General features: G+C 41.9%; 1 protein-coding gene across 22 annotated transcripts in view; it reads left to right on the forward strand.

Moving 5' to 3' along the window:
- LOC129695551 (receptor-type tyrosine-protein phosphatase delta-like) overlaps positions 1-23,096 on the forward strand; it is a 570,848-nt gene that overhangs the window by 454,113 nt on the left and 93,639 nt on the right. For 12 of the 22 annotated variants that reach the window (XM_055632599.1, XM_055632618.1, XM_055632598.1 and 9 more), the window contains 5 exons: positions 3,910-4,000; positions 12,148-12,360; positions 16,850-17,010; positions 18,226-18,237; positions 20,958-21,070. In XM_055632599.1, coding sequence (XP_055488574.1) covers positions 3,910-4,000; positions 12,148-12,360; positions 16,850-17,010; positions 18,226-18,237; positions 20,958-21,070 — 590 coding nt within the window. The remainder of the gene's footprint in view (positions 1-3,909; positions 4,001-12,147; positions 12,361-16,849; positions 17,011-18,225; positions 18,238-20,957; positions 21,071-23,096) is intronic. The other 10 variants (XM_055632602.1, XM_055632608.1, XM_055632607.1 and 7 more) reach the window with 1 other exon arrangement.

Raw genomic sequence — 23,096 nt, forward strand, 5'->3', positions numbered from 1 at the left:
ATGAAGGGATAGGACAATTAATTGATGAAGCGGTTGACAATGGTCAGATGGAGTGGATGGGCAAGAATCTGGGTGAGAGGAAGCAAGATGGTATGCGGATGAATGGTTTGTGTGGGAGGATCTGGGAGGTAACCTGAAATTGGCAATAGGGCATACGTGGGTGGTTATCTTCCAATTTTTTTCAGACTTGGGAGCAATTCCTGCTGATTAGAGGGTGGGAAATGTCATCCCATGATTCACTAAAACAGGAAGAAAGGAAACAGTGCCACAGACCAGTCAGTTTATGGCCAGTGGTAGGGAAAGTGCTAGCATCTATTTTAGAGAATGCAGGAACAGAAATCCTGGAATAGGATCGAAGTTTTAATAGGATTGAACCAAGATATATATCAAAGCATCATAGAGCCATACACCTTAGAAACGGGCCCTTTAGCCCAACTTGCCCATGCTGACCAAAATGGTTCACATACTGGTCCCACCTGAACATTTTTTTTTCATTTCTATATTTCTTAATTTCTAAAGTATCAATGGTTATAGGGAGAACATAGAAACAGAGTCCTGACATGGATAGTGATGTACTGCCTGGGGAAATAGAAACATAGAAACGTAGAAAATAGGTGCAGGAGTAGGCCATTCGGCCCTTCGAGCCTGCACCGCCATTCAATATGATCATGGCTGATCATCCAACTCAGTATCCTGTACCTACCTTCTCTCCATACCCCCTGATCCCTTTAGCAACAAGGATCATATCTAACTCCCTCTTAAATATAGCTGTATGCTATATGTACTGCTTCGCTTTAATTTAGTTCATTTTAGAGATACAGCACGGTAACAGGCCCTTCGGCCCACCGAGTCTCTGCTGACCAGTGATTCCCACACACTAACACTATCCTACACACACGAGGGACAATTGACTATTTTACCAACCTACAAACCTGCATGTCTTTGGGCTGTGGGGGGAAACCGGAGCTCCCGAAGAAAACCCACGCGATCACGGGGAGAATGTACAAATTCAGGATGGAATCCGGGTGTCTGGTGCTTGTAAGGCAGCAACTCTACTGCTGCGCCACCGTGCCGCAACCTCTTGCCCATGCAGTTTTGAACGTGTAGAAGCATTACAATTCATGCCGTTGGGCCGTAGACTAACAAGGTGGAATATGGGGACCTGTTCCTCTACTCCGTATTTGTCCTCACTCTGCAGTGGAGGAAGCCAAGGACAGAGAATTCAGAGTATGAATGGGGAAAGGGATTGGAATGGCCAGCAATGGGAGCTCCAAGTGGCCATGTTGGAGTGAGTGCAGGTGCTCGGTAAAACAGAGAAATGATAGTCTGGAAGAAAGAAATGGAACAGTTAGAATGGAACAGGTCTGTGGAGATGCAGATGTTAGAATCTGGAGAAAAAAATCTAAGTGCTGGAGGAATTCAGTGGGTCAGGCAGCAACTGTGGAGGGAAATAGACTGATGGCATTTCAGGTCGGGACCCTTGGTTCATATGGACTTAGACCTGGCCAGCTGTTAGCAATGATGCTAGGTATTGGCCTCTTGTGGATGGTCAGCCAATGATAATAATCAGAGCAGCATCCTTTTAGGGAGGGGGTGTAGTCACAATGCATATGAGCATTATTGAAGAGTACAACACAGGAACAGGCCCATCGTCCCACAATGTCTGTGCTGAAAATGATGCCAAGGTAATCTAATCTCATCTCGCATGATCCATATCTCTCCATTCCCTGCATATCCATGTGCATATCTACAAGCCTCTTAACGTCACTATCGTATTTACCTCCACCACCATCCCTGGCAGTGCGTTCCAGGCACTCATCACTCTCTGTGTTTTAATTTTTAAAAACTTGCCCCATGCAACTCCGGCAAACTTTGCCCTTCTCACCTTTGAAGCTATGCCCTCTGGTCTTTGAGATGTTTTCACAGGGACATCGTGATTGCTGGGTGAATCATGCCATTCTCCTACTAAATCCGAGCAGTTGCACGAGACAACCAACAGAAGTGGATATATGACAATAAAAAGCAAAACACGATTTTCAATAGAATATTTTAAATGCTAAAAAAGAATCTGACAGAGCAATTTACTGACTCCAGGACTGAGACTTTTACTGATTCATCGTTCCTTTACAGGGCCACCAAGATTGAATACTGCAATTAGCAATGCCCTTGTGACAATCCCAAATGGCTGCAGTGAGATAATTTGTGTGAATGGCATAGATCCAGCGCTTGCATGAGCACGCTTCCTTTCAATGTGGAGGACTGTGAAGTAGTTGCCGTTTGTTTTGTTTTTTCAGTTTTGCCGCAATTAACAACACAGCAGCACAAAATGTTCTGCACGTTGTGAGAATTAGATCTCACAGCATTTCTTTCCTTCGCCACAAACCAATGCATCTCTCTTTTTACGAGGTAATAATCGCAAGCGCTGTGAACTTGCCTTTCCCTTTCTGTCAGTGTTTGCGCCCATGAATGTTTTAGCTCATGACATGGAAGTTCAGTATACTTTCCTGTTTCATGGAAACACTGGGCATGCATCGTGGTTGTAAAGAAAATAATTTAGTGAACCAATAACTCACAAAAGTACAGTGCATCGCAGCCTAATTTAACATTACGGGATAACAATCATCTGTAGGTTTAAAAAAATGTTCCTTACAAATAAAGGCAACAGTGAGAACTGAAAGGTTTGTGGGAAGTCCAGAGTGTTAACATGTGACCTCATTTGTGACATATTGGCAAATAATGATTATTGATTCAGTAACATGGAGTTGTGCTGTTGTCTTATCTCACAAACATGTAACCTAACCTCAAGATGTAGATGTTTTTTGCGAAAAGTAAGAATTATTTACCGTGAATCCTACCAACAAGGGATATTAAGTCAAAAGTCAGCGTGTGAGGCAGCATCTATGGAGAGAAGGAATAGGTGACGTTTTGGGTCAAGACATTGCCTTTTCCTTCTCTCCATAGATGCTGCCTCACCTGCTGAGTTTCTCCAGCATTTTAGTCTACCTTCGATTCTTTAGGCATCTGCAGTTCTTTCTTAAGCATTGTCAAAGGTCATTCTCTTGAAACAAAGATTGTTCCCTGTTTTTCTGCCCCCCCCCCCCCCACAATCTGTCTAAAGAAGAGTCCCAACCTACATCGTCATCTATCCATTTTGTCCAGAGATGCTGCCAGACCCGCTGAGTTACTCCAGCACTTTGTGTCTGGCAAAGATTGTTTGCTTGATTGACAAATGTTTACAGAAATGCGGCAACTTTAAGCATGAGGTGCTTCATTTTAGATTCATGTGGTTTGCAGTTTGGCGACTTCAATGACTGTCAAGTTATTTGACTGATTTTGTGGCTAGACTTGTTTTTGCTGCTTTGTGAAGTTCCTTAACACAGAATTCCCTTTAGATGGACAGGCAATTCCTCTAGTGGTTTCAGGAAGTTTTTTTTCACAAGGAGAAGCTACCAGTGCTTGCTGATGATAACAAAATCAGGCTCTGTGGCAATCGAGGGGATGAGGATGTTTACTGTATGCTGCTGTCTCAGAAACATTTAGCCCCATGGTTGAATTCTCAGAACTGATGGCCTCTAATAATAACGTTGAATGATATGGCAATGCCCAACGTAGAAGAAAGATGTATGTCTAGCAAATGCCTAGACATTTTACAATTTACAAAAGCCAATTAACCTACAAACCTGCATGTCTTTGGAATGTGGGAGTAAACTGGAGCACCCAGAGAAAACCTACTGTATGTGGTCACAGGGAGAAGTACAGACTCCGTACAGACAGCACCCGTGGTCAGGATCGAACCTGGGTCTTTAGAGCTGTGAGAAAATAACTCTACCACTGCATCTATTTAATTGACTGAAACACATATCTCAACTTGGTAATCAATTGCCTTCTTTCTTCTTTCTTTCTCAACAGAGGCTATTATATTATTGTTGTGCCTTTGAAGAAATCCCATGGAAAGTTTATCAAACCCTGGGAAAGTCCCGATGAAATGGATTTGGAGGAGGTACGTATTTAGCTGCTGCACAGTTAAATGGCTCAGAACAGGAAAGGAATGAGAAAGGAAGTAATTCAGTTGATTGTGTGTTTATATGAGGCAAAATGTGCTCATACAGTAGAGGTTGTACATAATGTGTTATTTCCTGAATTGGATACTTGGCATTAGGCAAGTACCTCCTTGTAAACCATTGTCCAGTTATTCCTGCACAATACTATGAATCAACAGAATATTATACGAATCGCATATAATTACAATATCCTTTGCAACATAATAAACTTGAGAAGGTAGGACAGAAAATCTTTTAGAATCTGCAGCAGATGGCTCATGATTTGATCCACAAATGTCTGGCTTAATGCATCCCTTCTGAGCAATGCGAGTTAAAACGTTGTCCTTGTTTTGTGAAAGAGAACTCCTAAATATTAACCATTAACATTACATTCTTCATTTTGCACCTTTAACCTGTTTACAATACGGATAGATACGGATAGAACTTTATTTATCCCAGGAGGGAAATTGATCTGCCAACAGTCATAAAAACACAAAATACACAAAGCACAAAACACAAAATATATGAGACATGAAATTAAAGTGACGAGTGGAAAGGCTTGGGGGATTTGCAAAGATCCCTCATTCCACGGGTAACATTTACCATGTTATCAGAAGACCCAACCTGTGTATTTAACCATTGTATATGCTCTTACATATATCTTCTTATAAAGGTAATAGAATGTAGTTCGTAGACAACAAAAACTAAGAAATCACAATTTTTGAATTCTGCAATCAGGCTTTCTATCTGTTGGATAATTGTAGTCAGTCACTCCAACAGAGATTATAGCCTAGCCAAATGATTCCCAAAGGGAGAGTTAGCTATTTGCTCTTTAAACACATTCAATCAAAATGATCAGATAATTCATCCATCCTGACAAACCGCAGCCTGAAACACTTACTTGCATCAGGTGATGACATTTCTGGGGAAAACGAGTTTCAAAAAAAATTGTGAACATCACATGGTCACAAAGTCCACAATTTTCTTCCAGTTACGACATGGATATGACCTTGAATGATGGACAGTGCAAACACTCACAGAGCTAGTGCTCACAGCACAAGTTGGGGTTGCTTCTTAAAATGGCTTAGTGCACAGCTTGACGGATGGTTCGTGACTTGCTGTGTCTGGAGGTTGGAGTCATCCTTTGGCTCTCAAATGGCAATGGCCTGCACCCTGGTCACGAACACTGATCCAGGGTGACATTGTGCCTCAACAGCTGAATCTCACGTAAGGCTGCCATGCACTCCCCTTTAACAGCCCTTTCTAGAGTACTCCACTGAGTACTATGTTTACATATCTGTTGTGCTGCTGCAAGTAAGAATTTAATTGTTCTGTTTCGGGACATGTGCCAATAAAACATTCTCGACTCTCTTGAACATGCATACAAGCCTCCCTTACCTTGTTCTGCAGCACTCGCAAGCATCACTGCAACAACGCAATGACTGGTGCATGTTTCCTAATTTGCATGATGCTCACACTGATGGTAACAATTTCAAATCAATGAGTTGTCACTAGCTTGAATGGAACACTTAAGATTCACTGGTACACAAAATTGCTGGAGAAACTCAGCGGGTGCAGCAGCATCTATGGAGCGAAGAAAATAGGCGACGCTTCGGGCCGAAACCCTTCTTCAGACTGATGGGGGGTGGGAGGGGAGAAGGAAGGAAAAAGGGGAGGAGGAGGAGCCCGAGGGCAGGGGGATGGGAGGAGACAGCTCGAGGGTTAAGGAAGGGGAGGAGACAGCAAAGGCTAGCAAAATTGGGAGAATTCAACATTCATGCCATCAGGATGCAAGCTGCCCAGGCGGAATATGAGGTGCTGTTCCTCCAATTTCCGGTGTTGCTCACTCTGGCAATGGAGGAGACCCAGGACAGAGAGGTCGGATTGGGAATGGGAGGGGGAGTTGAAGTGCTGAGCCACCGGGAGTTCAGGTAGGTTATTGCGGACTGAGCGGAGGTGTTCGCCGAAACGATCGCCCAACCGCTGCTTAGTCTCCCCGATGTAAATCAGCTGACATCTAGAGCAGCGGATGCAGTAGATGAGGTTGGAGGAGATACAGGTGAACCTTTGTCGCACCTGGAACGACTGCTTGGGACCTTAAATGGAGTCGAGGGGGGAGGTGAAGGGACAGGTGTTGCATTTCTTGCGGTTGCAACGGAAAGTGCCCGGGGAGGGGGTGGTGCGGGAGGGAAGGGAAGAATTGACAAGGGAGTTGCGGAGGGAGCGGTCTTTGCGGAAGGCAGACATGGGGGGAGATGGGAAGATGTGGACGACTGCTTTGGGGCCATCTCCTGCACCTACACACAACTGACTGACTTCATCCACTTCACCACCAACTTCCATCCGGCACTCCAATACACCTGGACCATTTCCGACACTTCCCTACCATTCCTTGACCTCACCATCTCCATCGCAGGAGACAGACTTCTGACCGACATACACTACAAACCAACGGACTCGCATGGCTATCTGGACTACACGTCTTCCCACCCTGCCCCCTGTAAAGACTCCATCCCCTACCAATTCCTCCTCCTACGCCGCATTTGTTCCCAGGATGTATTCCATACCAGGGCATCGGAAATGTCCTAATTCTTCAGGGAACGGGGATTCCCCGCCGCCACCATAGATGAGGCTCGCACCAGGGTCTCATCCATACCCCGCAACACTGCTCTCTCTCCCCATCCCCGCACTCGCAACAAGGGCAGAGTCCCCCTGGTCCTCACCTTTCACCCCACCAGCCGGCAAATACAACACATAATCCTCTGCCATTTCCGCCACCTCCAACGTGACCCCACCACTCGCCACATCTTCCCATCTCCTCACATACCACACGCTCCCCGGGCACTTTCCGTTGCAACCGCAAGAAATGCAACACCTGTCCCTTCACCTCCCCCCTCGACTCCATTCAAGGACCCAAGCAGTCATTCCAGGTGCGACAAAGGTTCACCTGTATCTCCTCCAACCTCATCTACTGCATCCGCTGCTCTAGATGTCAGCTCATTTACATCGGGGAGACTAAGCAGCGGTTGGGTGATCGTTTCGCCGAATACCTCTGCTCAGTCCGCAATAACCTACCTGAACTCCCGGTGGCTCAGCACTTCAACTCCCCCTCCCATTCCCAATCCGACGTCTCTGCCCTGGGTCTCCTCCATTGCCAGAGTGAGCAACACCGGAAATTGGAGGAACAGCACCTCATATTCCGCCTGGGCAGCTTGCATCCTGATGGCATGGATGTTGAATTCTCCCAATTTTGCTAGCCCTTGCTGTCTCATCCCCTTCCTTAACCCTCGAGCTGTCTCCTCCCATCCCCCCGCCCTCGGGCTTCTCCTCCTCCCCTTTTTCCTTCCTTCTCCCCTCCCACCCCCCATCAGTCTGAAGAAGGGTTTCGGCCCGAAACGTCACCTATTTTCTTCGCTCCATAAATGCTGCTGCACCCGCTGAGTTTCTCCAGCAATTTTGTGTACCTTCGATCGTCCAGCGTCTGCAGTTCCTTCTTGAACACTTAAGATTCTCTATTTGAGTGGGGCAGTTAATTAGCATAGTTTATACGTCCTTCAACCATAAAGTTATCCAATCCCGTTGAAAGAATTAATCAAAATATAAACCGCCTGCTTTTGTTGGAAGACTACTACATATTCATTACTGAAGGGACAAGTAATTCCTTTGATCTCTCGTCACACTGTGGATTGTTAACCATCAACATCTGTCCTTGTTCTGTCCCTGCTCCCAGTGGACCATTTAAAAGATCATCTCACAGATATAGATCATGGGTCATCTCATTTTTCTTTTCAGTAAAGTGCAAATAAGTTTCATTCTGCAAGCCTCACGTTATAACTTGCACCCTTCCCCAGCAGAACAGCGTAAGCAGCAATATTGTGCCCAAATCAATGACTTGTGCAAAGTTAGACTGGCATATTGTTTTATTATCAGATGTTCTTTAGCTGCTGTGTAATATTTGTTTTCTTCATACTGATTCAATGTCTAGTAATGATAAATAACCTGATTTAAACAGTTCCCTCTTCTTCATCTTCTCCATCCAGTTACATTTTCATGCTGGTGTACTCCCTGCTGCACAGTGATGTACTGTACATAGCAGTCTATCTGCCATTCTGCAGTAAAGCCAATTTGCTTAATAGATGCAGATCCTTTTGAAAGCTCTGTTTGGCTCATGTATATTTGCCTTGCTGGCACTCAGCAGGGTAACATCACCATCATATTGCAGTATTCTTCTCCACGTTTTATTTGAATTTGGTGGAACAGCAGTGTCACTTGAAGCTGGTTTGGGTTAAACCCTGCTATGCACTCTTACCCAGGTGGAGATACTTTGTTACTTCACCTTTCATTTTACAATATCAAGCAATTTCCATTGTAGCAGTGAGTTTGTTCGTGGCTTCATCACCCTTAACCTTCTTGAAAGAGGAACTTTGTCGAAGCTACCCGAAAATCAATGTAGATTTGACCATCTGAACTAACATCAATTGGTACTTCAGATTTTTCCTTCTACTGTTCCAGTAGATTTATATGGCAGGGACTATTACTTCTTCAGGCCTCTCCACTATACAAAAGTATCTTGACAGCATCCTATGTGGAATGTGATCGTTTGGTCTGCTGTAAATATTCAGTTGCCTCCACTGCCCTCGAGTATGCGGTTCACATATTGGACTTGTGAGCCATGTCATAGCTCACCAGAATTGAGACTGCACAACCCGCCATCATCATTACTGATGGGCCACCACCAAATATTCAGTTGATGGATCCATAATTTTTGCCTCCTACTCAACTTTATGTTATAGCAGGACAAAATTCTGTGTTTTTTTTGCCTCTGCTAGTTTACGAGTGCTTCTGCCTTATCATTGGATATTCACTCCAATTTAATCTCCTTCAGTTCTTTGAGAGCACTTGGTCAATGTCATGGTAAACAATTAGATCTTTGAGTTTCTTCATGATGTATGTTTACCAATGCATTGTGAATTCCTGAAATCAAATTAACTGAATCTGGGATTTGTGATATACATTTGTGCAAAAAAATAATCTGTTTTAATATATCTCTTGTTTCATGATACTCTAATATATTACAGTACTCCTCTGAGCCCTGGGAGTTAGGCATTTTAATCTCTTCCTGCTTGAAGCTTGTTAATTTTGTCTTTCAGGTCAGTAATCAATGTAAATTATATAACATGCTAATATCTACATCATCTAAGCTTTTCTTCATTTTAAGGACTTAGATCACAACTCCTCACAATTTGCTTTTCTCCAGTGAGAACAGATTCTACCATGCGAAATGATTAAAATCTTTCTCGTTATACTTTTCAGTTAATTTGTATTTTGATGCATGACTGGCACTTTAGCTGGTGCAGATTATCAGGGAAATTGCATTTACCATTCAGCGCTAAATGTGATAACTTCAGGGCAAACACACATACCATCCACAAAACACTCCAGAGGCCAGATTGTCACTCCTGTGCTTGATTCACTCTATTCTTGGATCCACATGTATTGCTCAAGTTACAAAGAGGTTAGAGGAAGAGGAGCATCTGACTGTGACTCATATCTCACTGGGAGTGGAATGGAAGACGTTTCCTGCTGTCGACGTACATCAGTTTGGGTTACAGTATATGATTATCACTTTTATTTTGACTCAACTTGATGGATTGTACCATGCTGTGATCCTTTCTGTGCACCAGCAGGTTGCACTCCTCCCTATTATCTCTTCCCAAGGCATCAGTTGCAACAATTTGCTCTGTTCTTTGCCAGTAGATCAAACTCAAATGGGTCATGAAGCTTCCATTATTTCAAGTGGTGTGTGATAGAAAGTGTGAAGCACACAGTCTCACTTGAAAGATGCCATTAAGTATCTTGGGGAATTTTTGTCTGAGCATTTCTTTGGTGTTACTGTAAGTCCTGGATGTTACTTAGATTCAACATAGCTAACAACAGAACATCCTTTATTGAAGGAAACCATTCTCAAATGGAACAGCAGTGTGTGGTACAACAGTGCATCAATGTCATACTATGTTATACGCTCATTTCTTAACAATACTTCCACTCTCATAAATACCATTCTTCCTCTGTAAAAGTTAATACAAATATGCAAATTATATTCTTTGTACATATATTGAAGTATAGTATGGCATCTATTTATGTAACAAATTATAAAATTAGTTTTTATTGTAAATGGAAATATATAAACACAGTTTTGTTTAGCCAAAAGCCAGTTACTCATTGTCTTAATCTTCCTGACTACAAAATTCTTCATGACAAGCTGTGCTTAACATCTCTGTTGTGTTTATTTCAGGCACTAGTGATTTGGGTAAACAAGCTCTGAATAGAGGTCTCATATACATTTGCTCTGGAATCTTTATCCTTGCTGCATTAATATAATTATCGCCATAACTTTGAACACATTGATTGCAGTGCATAGTGTGCATAAACGTTGACATGAACATTTAATAAGTCTTATAATTACAATTATAATAATGCAATGTAGTTGGCACACCATTAAATATCTTGAACTCAATGGCAAAATTCTTTCCTTTGGTTGGCCTTTCGCACCCTGTCTTCTGCCTTTGTTTTCTTGCAGTTTTGCATTCTTATTCTCCTCCTTCTTTTCCAGTTTCCATTCCATTGTCCTTCTATCGTCTCTCTCTGTTTAGCCTGCACTGTAAATCCATCCACTTATTTTCCTTTCCAGGCCTGTGCCGTGATCTCAACCTCCATGAAAACAATACACCTCCAGTCTTGCTGTGTGCGCATGGCCACGCCAAACTGAAAGGTCCAATGACCAATGACTAGAGCTTGCTCTTCTTCTGCCCAGATTATGTATGAATCTTTCGCCCTTAACTGTACTAGTTATTTTTTCTATATACACACAAAAAGCTGGAGAAACTCTGCAGCATTTCTGGAACAAAGGAATGGGTGACTTTTTGGGTTGAGACCCTTCTTCAGACTGAGAGTCAGGGAAACCTAAATGAGAGATATAGAGAGATATAGAACAAATGAATAAAAGATAGGCAAAACAGTAACAATGATGAAGGAAATAGGGAGCCCAAACTCTTGTCAAATGTGCCTCTTACAAAATCCAAGATTTTCTTCCTATCAGTTATGAGTCCAGCAAAATTAAAGGACGATATTGAACTACATCGACGTATCTGTCAGAAGCAACACAGTCGTTTATGATTACTGATGGCACTTTCTGTTACTAAGCAACAAAATATTTATTTTTATGAACAAAAAAGTAGAATAACGGAGTCGAAGTGTAAATGGAGGCTGCCACTGAAGGGTTTCATATTTTCTAAATTAATGGAGATTACTGGACTATGAGTAACATAACAATAAAGATACAGCAATTTATTGAACATTCAGGCCATACGTTTATGAGTTTGTAGCTTTCCTCATCAAACTGTAGACTGCTGCAATTTATTTTAAAACTGAGGAGAGAGACTCAATCATGTGAAATGACTTCCCATATTACAGGTGCTATTGAACTGAAAGTTGTTTTAATTAATAAAGCACCTGGAATAAACTTTCAAATTGTCACTAAGGTAACCCGGTGCAGCACATCTGCTGCACTTTATGTACAGATTTCTCTGAAGGGCTTATCAGTACTTCCCAGTGATGGATGAATATTTAAAAGATCAAGGAATTGAGGGTTATGGACTTCTGATCCATAAGAGAAATGGAGGCCAGCATAGATCATATTGCATGCCGGGGCAGGCTTAAGGGGAAGAGATGCCTACTCCTGCTCCTATTATCTCATAGCAAACTGAGCAACCATTTAACGCAGCCTTTTTCTGCATTTTATAGGTCATATACCAAAACATTTATCACCATCATGTGCAGTCTGCTTGATAATGACTTTGCAAGTTGATAACTCTTTGGACAAGCCCCAAAACTGCATTTACAAGCTATCCTGTGGCCTGAATGTCCAGTTTACATTGTGAAAGAAGTTAGACTTGTTATTTTGGTGGTATTATAAGAAAATAATGGTCCTCATTGGAAAAAGCAGAAGCCATCTGCTCATTGTCTTTGCTGTGGCAAATCATGTATTGTGAACAGCAGGTATCCGCATTGAAATAATTAATTAACGGACTCAATTTGTCTCTTCCAGTTACTGAAACAAGTTACCAGGAAACGAAGAAGTATTCGCCTAAGAAGGCATGCAGATGTCCTTAAGCCATATATTGCAGCCCATTTTGAGGTCCTTCCCAATGAATTTACCCTTGGTGACCGGCTCTTTTACAATGGATTTGAAAACAAACGCCTTCAAAGTGGTCAAGAATATGTTTTCTTTATTTTAGCTGTGCTTGACAGTCCAGAATCTGTAAGTGTTGCTTAATTTATTGCCATTAAGTGCCCACAATACCTAACTGAAGTCTATAAGATGAACTGTGGTTGAATTTTTGAAGGCCCAATCTTAAGGGGCATGATTATGCATGATGTGTCCATGAATAAGGTAGTTATAATGGACAAGACATTGACAGATTTACAGTGAAAGGATTCAAGTTCAAGTTACATTTATTGTCACATGCACCAATTGGTACAGTGAGATTTGAGTTACCATACAGCCATATGAATAAAAATAACACAATACACAATAGAATTTAACATGAACATCCCACACAGTGGAATCAATGTTTCCCACTGTGAGGGAAGGCAATAAAGTTCAGTCATCTTCCTTAGTATAGGGAAATTATCCCAATTATATTGATTAGCTTAACTTTGTTTTGCAGTTCGTTCGTACAATAAACATCAAAGAATATGATTTGATTATGATATTTTTGGATAGTGCATTTTGCTCACCTTTTGTCTTTCTCTGCCAATATTTTGCTCTAACCTGCGTTGCATTACCAAGCTAATCCTTCTGCAAAATAGAGGTCAGTTAGTGTGAGACTAATGGTTGGCACACAGTGCATTGTAAGAATGCAGTTCTCGGTGCATCTATATCGGTGTATCACATCCGCATAAATTTTACTTTTATTGAGTTCAATAGAAAAACGAGATTATCTGTTGTTAAATCCTTAAATTACCAAACATTGGGTTGACACGATTCTCATGAGGGTTTAAAAATTCTGAAGTATCGTAACAATATTCATGATTATTCTTATTCCACTCGCAAATGTGAATTAACAATATTTGAGGATCAATATTATTTCATGCACTGTGTCTTTAATAACATTGGTTCCCAATAGGTCATCTTTCTAAATGATGTTCTCTAATACCCACAAACTGAGGCTAGCCTCCAAATTTGTTCATTCACCCTGAGCACTTAAAAAAAAACAAAAATGTGCACTCATTGTAAATACCATTGAGGGAAATGGAAATGAACAATGTTAGCATTATTTGTAGCCTTGTCTTCCATTAAAGTAAGGAGGGAAAATGTAGTCGTATCCCTTCCTACCTTTTTTATATTACTGCTTAACAAGGAAAATAAGTTTGTATATTATTCAAATTACGCCATCTTAAATCAACGCGCACTCCATGGTGCAATTTCAGTCAACTTAACTCTACAGCTGTTGATGATTTCAGACCGATGGCTTCAAAATGAAAAATAATGAACCTTTAAACCAAAGGCCAAGTGGCTTTCATTCATGGGTAACATTTCCTCATCTCTTGTTCAGCACATCAGGAAAATTTTAGGCAACAATGATACAGAAACTTGGCCCCAATAAGGGGAAAAAACCTGACTTTAACTCATTGCTGATGTACCTTAGAACACCGTACAATGAGGCATTCCTCTACTCTCAGAGGCATTGAACAATTTACAGGAAACATTCTCCAATTTCATTCACTGAGCAGCTGGCCATTAGTATTGAGCCCTGGGCAATCGTCAATTTCCACTGGTAATGGGTAAAATGGCCAGTCTTTTACAACTGGTGCTCGGGGATTTTCATCATAATTCATCAACCCAGTCGTTAGTACAACAGAAGAAAGATTATCTTCGTAACCAAAACAGCATTAATGTAGAATTACTTTCAGCTTATTGCCAGAGTGGAACCTGTGCCATGTTCTGCTATCTGCCCTATATCAGGATATCAACACCTTGATACAATCCGAACAAGAAAGACACCTAAACGTGCTTCATTTGTTTCTGGCAATGATAGCTTTACAAGAACAGCACAATAGTAATCGTAGTGATGTCATACTGATAGAGGAAGATGCATTCATTTGATCTCCAAGTTCATGTCATCAACACTATCAGGAATTCAACATGGAGAAGATTTTCTGATTTGGGTCATATTTGGCAAAGCACCCATTACAACCATTTAATTCCAGAGCTTTGGAAGGCTACTTGGGAAGAACTCAGGTCCATGCTGTCAATACTGCCAATGCTGATTGAGTGTGAATGCTGTGTGCGAGTGCAAATACTGAAAGCATTTGGAAAAAACACTTGATGTGTATAACCAGCACATTCTCACAAGCTCCCCACATAGATTTGAGTCATTTTCTCTCAAGCCATTCATTAAGCCAATCTCAGAACCCGTGGATTCCAATAAATTTCAGTTTCTTTCCTTTAAGTTCCTTCACCAGGATTAAGAATCTGCTTTTGATCATCCACAATGTTTGGAACACCAGCTGTAATTCTCCACACATTCTCCTGCTGAGTGTAACTCTGAGCCTATGATGGTGACCCAGATATTAAGTAATAACGAAGTAAAGATCAGCTCAGGAAACACACAGAAACTGGAGTAACTCAGCAGGTCAGGCAGCATCCCTGGAGAACATAGATAGGTGATGTTTCATATCAGGGCCCTTCTTGAGACAGGCTCATTCAGGCAATTGACTGTTCTTGCACGGAGAGTTTTCTTTTTGTACAATCCATCCAGTTCTCTGTTTCACTTGGAAACTGGCTTTAAGAAAATACAGTACCCAACAGCAAGGTCAAACAGGTGAGACAATTGCTTCTTCTTGCGGCTTTCATGTGCAGCAGGGATTTACTTGAATTACTTTCAGCGGCCTCTCTGAGACAACCATCCAGAGTAGGCTGCTTGTGTTTACCATGTGTTGTTGGCTGGACTTGACAGCTCAAAGGTAATGAGTACTCTGATGCTGCTGTGCTCTAAGCTTTCCCAAAGAATCGCAACACCAACATTGTTTGGTACTTTGATGCACTTGCTGTCATCATGTGGAGGTTGAATGAGCAAGAGAGAATGATTTACTGCAGGAGCTTGCCTCATCTTTGAAAGTTTTTCCTCTCAGGCCATGACAACCACACTTCAACCTTTTAACCTGCCAAGACATGGAGCCATGCTGCTTTGTTGCAGTCAATACGTTTTCCAGTTATCGTTATTTTAGTGAGGTTCTTTGGTCTGCTACTTCCAGCAGCTAGCAAAGAACTGATGCTCTCCCTCAAATTGAGTCTGTGGCTTTGCAAGGTGCAAACAGGGGCAACGTCCGAAAAACCTGCAAACAAGAGTGAAATGTCTTTTAAAAAGATGAAAGGTTCTTTCTAATGTAGGTGATGCATTATTTACTTACTGTTTCATTACATCTATGGAATGTTGTGAAACAAAAATATGAGCTTTTGAAATGCAATAGATATAAATCTTTCATTTATGATTAGTAATCAAGGGAGATCAGTCAGAAGAGGTAAAAACACAGGATTTGCTGGACACAGAAGATCATGGACTATCTTCCAACATCTGGCAGCTACTTGACACATTTATGCAATTGTTAAATAATTATCGTCATTCTTTGAGTCATAGAGTTATGTAGCACAAAAACAGGCCCTTCAGCCCAACTCATTAATGCTGACTAAGATTCCCATTCTAATATAAACCCATTTGCTCATGTTTGGCACATATCCCTCTAAAACCTTCCTATTCACAATATTTTTCCAAATCAGATGTGTTATTAGTGTAATAATAACCATCTTTTTTTTCATATTTAAGAGTTTGGTCTATTCAATTTCAACTGCTCATTCCGATACCTTGATCATTATCTGCACTTTAGAATGTGGGTAATGTCAGGCCATTTCAATATTGTGTAGGAAGGAACTGCAGATGCAGGTTTACATTGGAGATAGACACAAAATGCTGGAGTAACTCAACGGGACAGGCAGCATCTCTAGAGAGAAGGAATGGGTGACGTTTCGGGTCGAGATCCTTCTTCAATGTGAAGAAGGGTCTCGATCCGAAACGTCACCCCTTCCTTCTCTCCAGAAATGCTGCCTGTCCCACTGAGTTACTCCAGCATCTTGTGTCCCATTTCCATCCAGACAGCTGAAGGTCTCTGCCTCACTGAGAGGGGGCGGTGCCATTCTAGAATGCCAGTGACCCGGCTCTGCTATGTGATGAATTATTAAGGAATGAGTGCCGTATTTTAAAACAAAAACTATCTCTCTGCCTCAGACCAGAAGAGCGAACTCAAAGTTTTAAAATATTCACTGCACTACCCCTGTCCTCTCAATAGTGCTGGATGAAAAGCCCACCCACTTCATAGCACTTCTTCGGTCTGAAGAAGGGTCTCGACCCGAAATATCACCCATTATTTCTCTCCAGAGATGCTGCCAGTCCCACTGAGCTACTCCAGCATTTTGTGTCCATCTCTTCTTAGCACTGGTAGATTGGAAGAGTCGGAGCATTTGTCATGTAAGGTAAAGCATGACCTGTTGATGCATCTGCCCAGTAATGAGCACCCATTTGACCTCTGTCCCCAGTCAACAAAAGGATGGGGATTGTGCACAGTTACATTGGTTTACTCAGCTACACTTCTGGGGGAAACTCCAACACAATGGTTCAGTTCAATTTATTTGTGTTGTTGATAAAAACAGCTCTCCTTTCCTCTCATCTTTGATGATATCTTTGTTCCAGATGATGTATGCCACCAGCCCTTACTCCGACCCTGTGCTGTCAGCAGACCTTGATCCTCAGCCCATAACAGATGAAGAGGAAGGATTGATATGGGTGGTTGGCCCTGTCTTGGCCGTTGTGTTCATCATCTGCATTGTCATCGCAATCCTCCTGTATAAGAGGTAACTCAACTAGAGCTGTGGCTTCAGTCATAGTTTAGTGTGAAGGGCAGACTTACAAAGCTACAGGCATCATGAGTATGGCAATGGGTCTGGGTTTATCTTTTACCTTCTCGAAAAGAAATGATCTGTCCTCATTTTCTTTTACCTTCATTCTGATGACATGTTTAATGAGGTCAATAAAAAAATTGCAATAATTGAAACAGCCAAATAAGGAGAAACAGCTTAATTGTTGTTATCTAATTTCAAAAGATGGTTAGTAAATATAAGAATTCAGTAAAAACGAGCAATAGATGCCATAGCCACTTCAAAGTCAAAGGATAGCCTGTTTCCCAGTAGTGCTCCCTCTAATCTCGCGGGGGTAGGGGGGGCAATTCGGATTCAAACCAGTTATTTGAACCTACTGCAAATAAATTACTGTGAAGCATCAAGTGAGAAGCCGCCTCAGCAGTTCACGTTGCTTCGAGCCATTGATTATCAGAACCCAACAAATGTACAGTTTGCTGTTAAGCTGCAGTCGCTGACTAAAAGCTGGTCTGCTACTCAGGAAGTAGTCCACGTTACCTAGCTGCATGCTGTTAAAGTGAAATGCCCCCTCATCCCTTAATGGAAACATGCTGGTTTGGAGCCCTGAGTAAAAGCTCTTTGATGCCTCCACCTCCAGATCCCGCAGTCATTACTTTCTGTGCATGTGTCACTTCCATTGCACATCAGACAATTTTCCTTCTGCAGATTCTTGGTTGTTGCTGAGTCTTAACAAGATCAGCTTTGTTGTTTCCCCATGTGTTGCAAACATTGAATAAATGTAAGCATAGTTTCATTTGACATATTAAATTTAATCTGAGACCGATGATTGGTGAACATTTAACAATACCAAAATGTACAATCACCACCTCCACCAGAGCAGTAATTAAATGTGGCATCTCAGTGTATTCTGACCGTAAGTGAATGTGACATTAGAATTGAAATGTATTTCTGTTGAAGCACGTGTGTTGCTGTTTTCTTGGCCTGACCTTTAGTCCTTCATTATACTGCTATTAGAAAGCATTAACTGCACTGATGAACTGTCAGTGCCTAATTTGCATGTTAAGTAACGTGTTCCCTGCCAGTAATACATCTGCAGTGTTGCCATAGCTATTGCTGCTGTCTGAAGGGAAAGCTAACATACTGAACTTTCTTCCCATCCCTCTCCTCCACTGTTGCTTTTCAATGGGACAGCAAGCCCGACAGGTAAGCAAAGATTCTGAAAGAGGTGTGATTCATATGTTAGTTGGTCAATGGCACTTGTACATGTTGGCACATGTACCTGGGTACAATGAAATTTCCATTATTGCAGACAGTTCAGTAAAAATAATACTACACATAGGCATCATCATACTCAAGTATAAGAGTGGAGGAGCAGTAGATTACAATGAGACTTCACTTAAGAGTCGCCACATTTCCAGAGCCATTTTGTATGATTCAAGTCCAAAGTTGTTAAAAAATGAGTGAGGGAGGATTGTGTGTACTAGCAGATGAGCTGTGGTTGCAAAGAGCCGGGAGCTGTGGGAATTGAGAAAATGCATGTAATTTGCATGCAATTATCATTGTTAATGATCTTATCAAACACCTAGAATCCAGAAATAAGTACAAGAGAAATGGTGGCTCTCACAGTTCTTTGCCACCTCTCCACAAGGAAACAGCCAGAGCAAATGTCTGCATTGCGAGTGGGGAAACAAGAATCTATTATGGTGCGCTGACATCAGCCCATGTAGGCGTGTTGCTTTAGCCCGGGAACATTACCTCAGTTATATCCTGAAATTGTGTGAAATGATTTCCATCATTCACAGAGGCATGCACTTTATTAATAACTGCCCACAGCAATCCAAACCCACGTGACCTTGGGTTTTCAGAGCTGCAGTGTGATAATGTGACTTGCCAGCTGGAACACCTTTAGTTTGCCTCTTTTATCATTTCCTACAGCGTGCAATTTTTTTTGCCAACTCCTTTCCCTCGCAGCCTTTATAATCTAACAGAAGTTGCAATGAAGTTATCTGGGGGGGAAAAAATGCGATTACACATTTGAGGGAATGGTTCTCTTTTAACCGTGTTTTTAATAGGAAAGAGTGGGGGAAGCAGATTTTTCCAATTTTGTGATACATTTAAAGGTTTTGCTTTAGTGATCGTGCCACTGCAAAGAAAGGAAGGAAGTTGATGGCAGACGGTGGCTGGGGAATATAATTGAATTTAAATGGTACCTAGGTATGTAATGTAAATGCCCGCAAGCTGCGTTTAAAGTGGAGGGAGAAAGTGGAGAAATGCACTTTAATATGTGGAAGCAGACATTCCCCATGGAACAAGCCAGAGAAGTTGAGAACTCGCATACCTAATGCTGCTGCAGTAATTATTAAGTCAAGCTAAATGGAAAGAGTCTTGTATTTGAGTACCACCTTTCATTACCACATGTCATCGCAAAGAGCTTTAGAATTAGTAAAGCATTTTTGCACTATTGCAATGCGGAAAATGTACCAATCAGGTTTTTTACACTGCAAATACCCAGAAGGAGATGTACGGGGCAAGTATTTTACACAGAGGGTGCCTGGAACATGCTCCTGTAGGTGCACTTATAATTGTGGCATTTAGCAGGCTATCAGATAAGCACATGGATACGCAGGGAATGCAAGGATATGGATCACATGCAGGCAGATAACATTCATTTAGCTTGGGATCATGTTTGGCACATTGTGGGCTGAATGGCCTGTTCCTGTGTTGTACTGTTCCATGTTTCTATCTTCTTAAAAATCAGTGTTCATGATGTTGAATGGGGGAGTGAATGTTGACATATTTTCCTAACTTCAAAGTAGTGTACTGTTTGATAGTTGTGCCTCAAAGCCTGGAGTAATGCCCCTGTCCCACTTAGGAAACCTGAACGGAAACCGCTGGTGACCTTGCGCCTCACCCAAGGTTTCCATGAGGTTCCCGGAGGTTTTGGTCACTCTCCCTAATGGTCGAAAGTGGTTTCCGTGTGGTTGAGGCTTCCTCTATGTTCCTTCGATTATTTCAACAAAATCAAAACCGGCCTCGACTAAAAATAGGTTGCCGTTTGGTCGAAGCCAGTGGAGTGGGGTTGCTATTTACTTACAGGCAGTCGAAGGCAATCCCCTTCGCTGACCGGCCATTTTGATTGGCTCATTGGAGTTTCACGACCTAGAAGACCCACCGGAAGGTAAAATGTCCGCTAACTTTATTAAACTTCTTAAAACTGTCTCCACTCCTTCTCCCCCCCCCTTCTCTCCCCCTCTCTCCCCTTTCTCTCTCCCCTTCTCTTCCCTTCTCTCCCCTTTTCTGTCCCCTCTCTCCCCCTTCTCTCCCCATCTCTCTCCTTCTCTCCCCCCCCCCCCCGCGCTCTCTCTCCCACTTACCGTGCTTTGTGGCAGCCGTTTACCTTCCTCTTCATTGCGCAGACAGCCCCCCCTCCACTGTCCCCCCCCCCCCCCCCCCCGCAATGTGTGTGTGGACTTACCGTGCTGTGTGTGGCAGTGTGTGTGTCCTGTCATCGCGCAGTGTGCGCTGTGTCTGCCGTCCCTGGCCCCCAACTTCGTGTGTGTGTGTGTGTGTGTGCGCGTGCGCGGTCGGTAGCAAAGATCCTGTAGGATCTTTGGTCAGTAGATGCAGCTCACGCTTTGGTCGAGGTTTTCCAGGCGAGTGACCAAAACCTCTGTCGACTCATGGAAACCTTGGGTGGGGCGCAAGGTCACCAGAGTTTTCCGTTCAGGTTTCCGTTCAGGTTTCCTAAGTGGGACAGGGGCATAAGGATGGGGCTTTCAATTAATGTATGACAACACCATCCGACTGAGGCAAGCGTCTCTGAGAGCCTCATCTGTCACTCACGGATAAGTTTGCTGCCTCTGATTTAACTGCAGGAGGGTTCATGTTGCTTCTAACTTCACTAACAGCAATGTCCCTCGTAGGAAACGGACGGAGTCTGACTCGAGAAAAAGCAGTATTCCCAACAGCAAGGAATTACCTTCCCATCACCCTACAGACCCTGTCGAATTAAGACGACTCAATTTCCAAACTCCAGGTGAGATGCAGCAAAGTTTTAGTCGAAGTGTCCCAGACTTGTGTCAACCTTGTTGTTTTGGTGGGGGTGGTCAAAGTTTGGGAGTCGAATTGTGAAATGTGCCTGTATATCATACTATAGATTTTTTCTAATCACTCGTTCAAAATCACATGTTTGGTATATCAGTGAAGAGCATCCAATGAAGAAAAACAAGATTGAAGGCAAATTACTTTCACCTCTTGCACAAAGTTGGCATTTCCTTCTGTAATCAGCCTCTGCTGCACTAGGTCTCTGTCCCCTTTTGGTGATATACTCTGAATTATGAATTTCTTTGTGATCTCACTGTCCAGCGAAATAAGCAGTCCATAAATTGCTTGAGACTTTTTCTGCCAAAGATTATAAGTAGACAGATGCTTTTCATCTGGTATGAAGCATTTTTGGGACTGTGTTCATAATATTCTGCATGCAGATGTTTTGTTTAAAATGAAGACATTGTTACCTGTCACAATTTCATTCTGGTTATGGGAAGAACAGAGACACTGTAGACCTGGTCTATTCCTCTTATGATTTTATACACCACTATAAGATCATCCTTCATCATATTGCGCTCCAAGGAATAAAGTCCTAGCCTGCTCAACCTCTCCCTGGTGCTCAGACCCTTGAGTCCTGGCAACATCCTCATTATTTTTTTCTGTACCCTTTCCAACTTGGCAACATCTTTCCTATAACATAATGCCCAGAACACATTACTCTAAATGTGGCCTCACCAATGTCTTATATAACTACAATATGACCTCCTAACGTCTATACTACTCCCAACATATATCTGTTCCTTTTTTCTGCTGTCTGGTTTGGGGTTGAGTTCTACAAGAGACTGACCGACAGATTAAGTAAGATGGCAGTGAGTTTCTGAAATGTGGAGTCAGGTTATTAACTGGAATGCCCATCATTGTACCTCAGAGAAGTCAAGTCACACCAAAGCTGAGGCTCAATACTAAACCTTCAGGCAGCTTGGACAAGTCTCAGATGCATTTGTCTGGACTACAAAATAGAGTTAATCGTTCAACATGCAAGTGAAATAAAACATCAGCTAAAATGTGACTGAATTAATTAAACAAAGTCGGTCAATGGCAACTAAGCAATTGTTTAAATCGAAGAAAGATGTGTTTTTTTCATTAGGCCTGTGAAAAGGATTGAATAAGGGAGCAGTTTCACCATTGATCTGAGTTTATAGTTTAATGTCGTGTTCCTTGAGAATTTGCTTTCACTAAACCAATAATCGTAAGACAATCCACAATACAAAATTGATTGCTTCCCATACGCATTATAGATTAGATATATTCATTATGCATCACACCAGTAAACAGACTATGATTTAATTACATGTTAAGCAAAATAGACAAAGCCAAGAACCTGTCCTGAACATGATCTCAGTAATTCTCACACTTTAATTGATATTCACTCTCAGTCTGAAAAATGAATTTATTGCACAATTAGCAAACATAATTATCTATCAATAGCCCCTTAAATTAAAGATCCTTAAAACTAAAATTGTGTTGAGTTGAAATTAACCCTCCAGCAAGAACTGAGCATCACAGTGAAGAGGAATACAGCTCTTTGACCCCTGGGTTAAATCCAGCTCAAACTGATAGCTTGCAAGTGAATCTCATTCTGCGGAGAAAGCATTCTAAGAATCAGTCCATCAAACATTTCTAGAATGTGCCAGCCAGGCATATCTCATTGAGGGATACTACAACACTTATTGATATTACAATCCGTTTTATAATTTATGCTCTGACATAAGCCTTCACCCTTTCCAATTAATCTTATTTTATCACCAGCAGTAATCCATGGGCATTGCAATCATTAAAACTGCCGAACGCTTCTGTGATCAAACTTAGGATTTACAAAAAATACCATACAGAAGATTAATACAGTTGTATAATATTACCTTCTCTACTTCTTGACAAAGATAGCAGTGCATTAATCATGCCTGGGTTAACATTGCTACTAAAATGTGGCAGAAGGAATTTACTGTAAGTGTATT

The sequence above is a fragment of the Leucoraja erinacea genome, chromosome 3 (genome assembly GCF_028641065.1).
Source record: "Leucoraja erinacea ecotype New England chromosome 3, Leri_hhj_1, whole genome shotgun sequence".
In the NCBI taxonomy this organism is placed as follows: Eukaryota; Metazoa; Chordata; class Chondrichthyes; order Rajiformes; family Rajidae; genus Leucoraja; species Leucoraja erinaceus.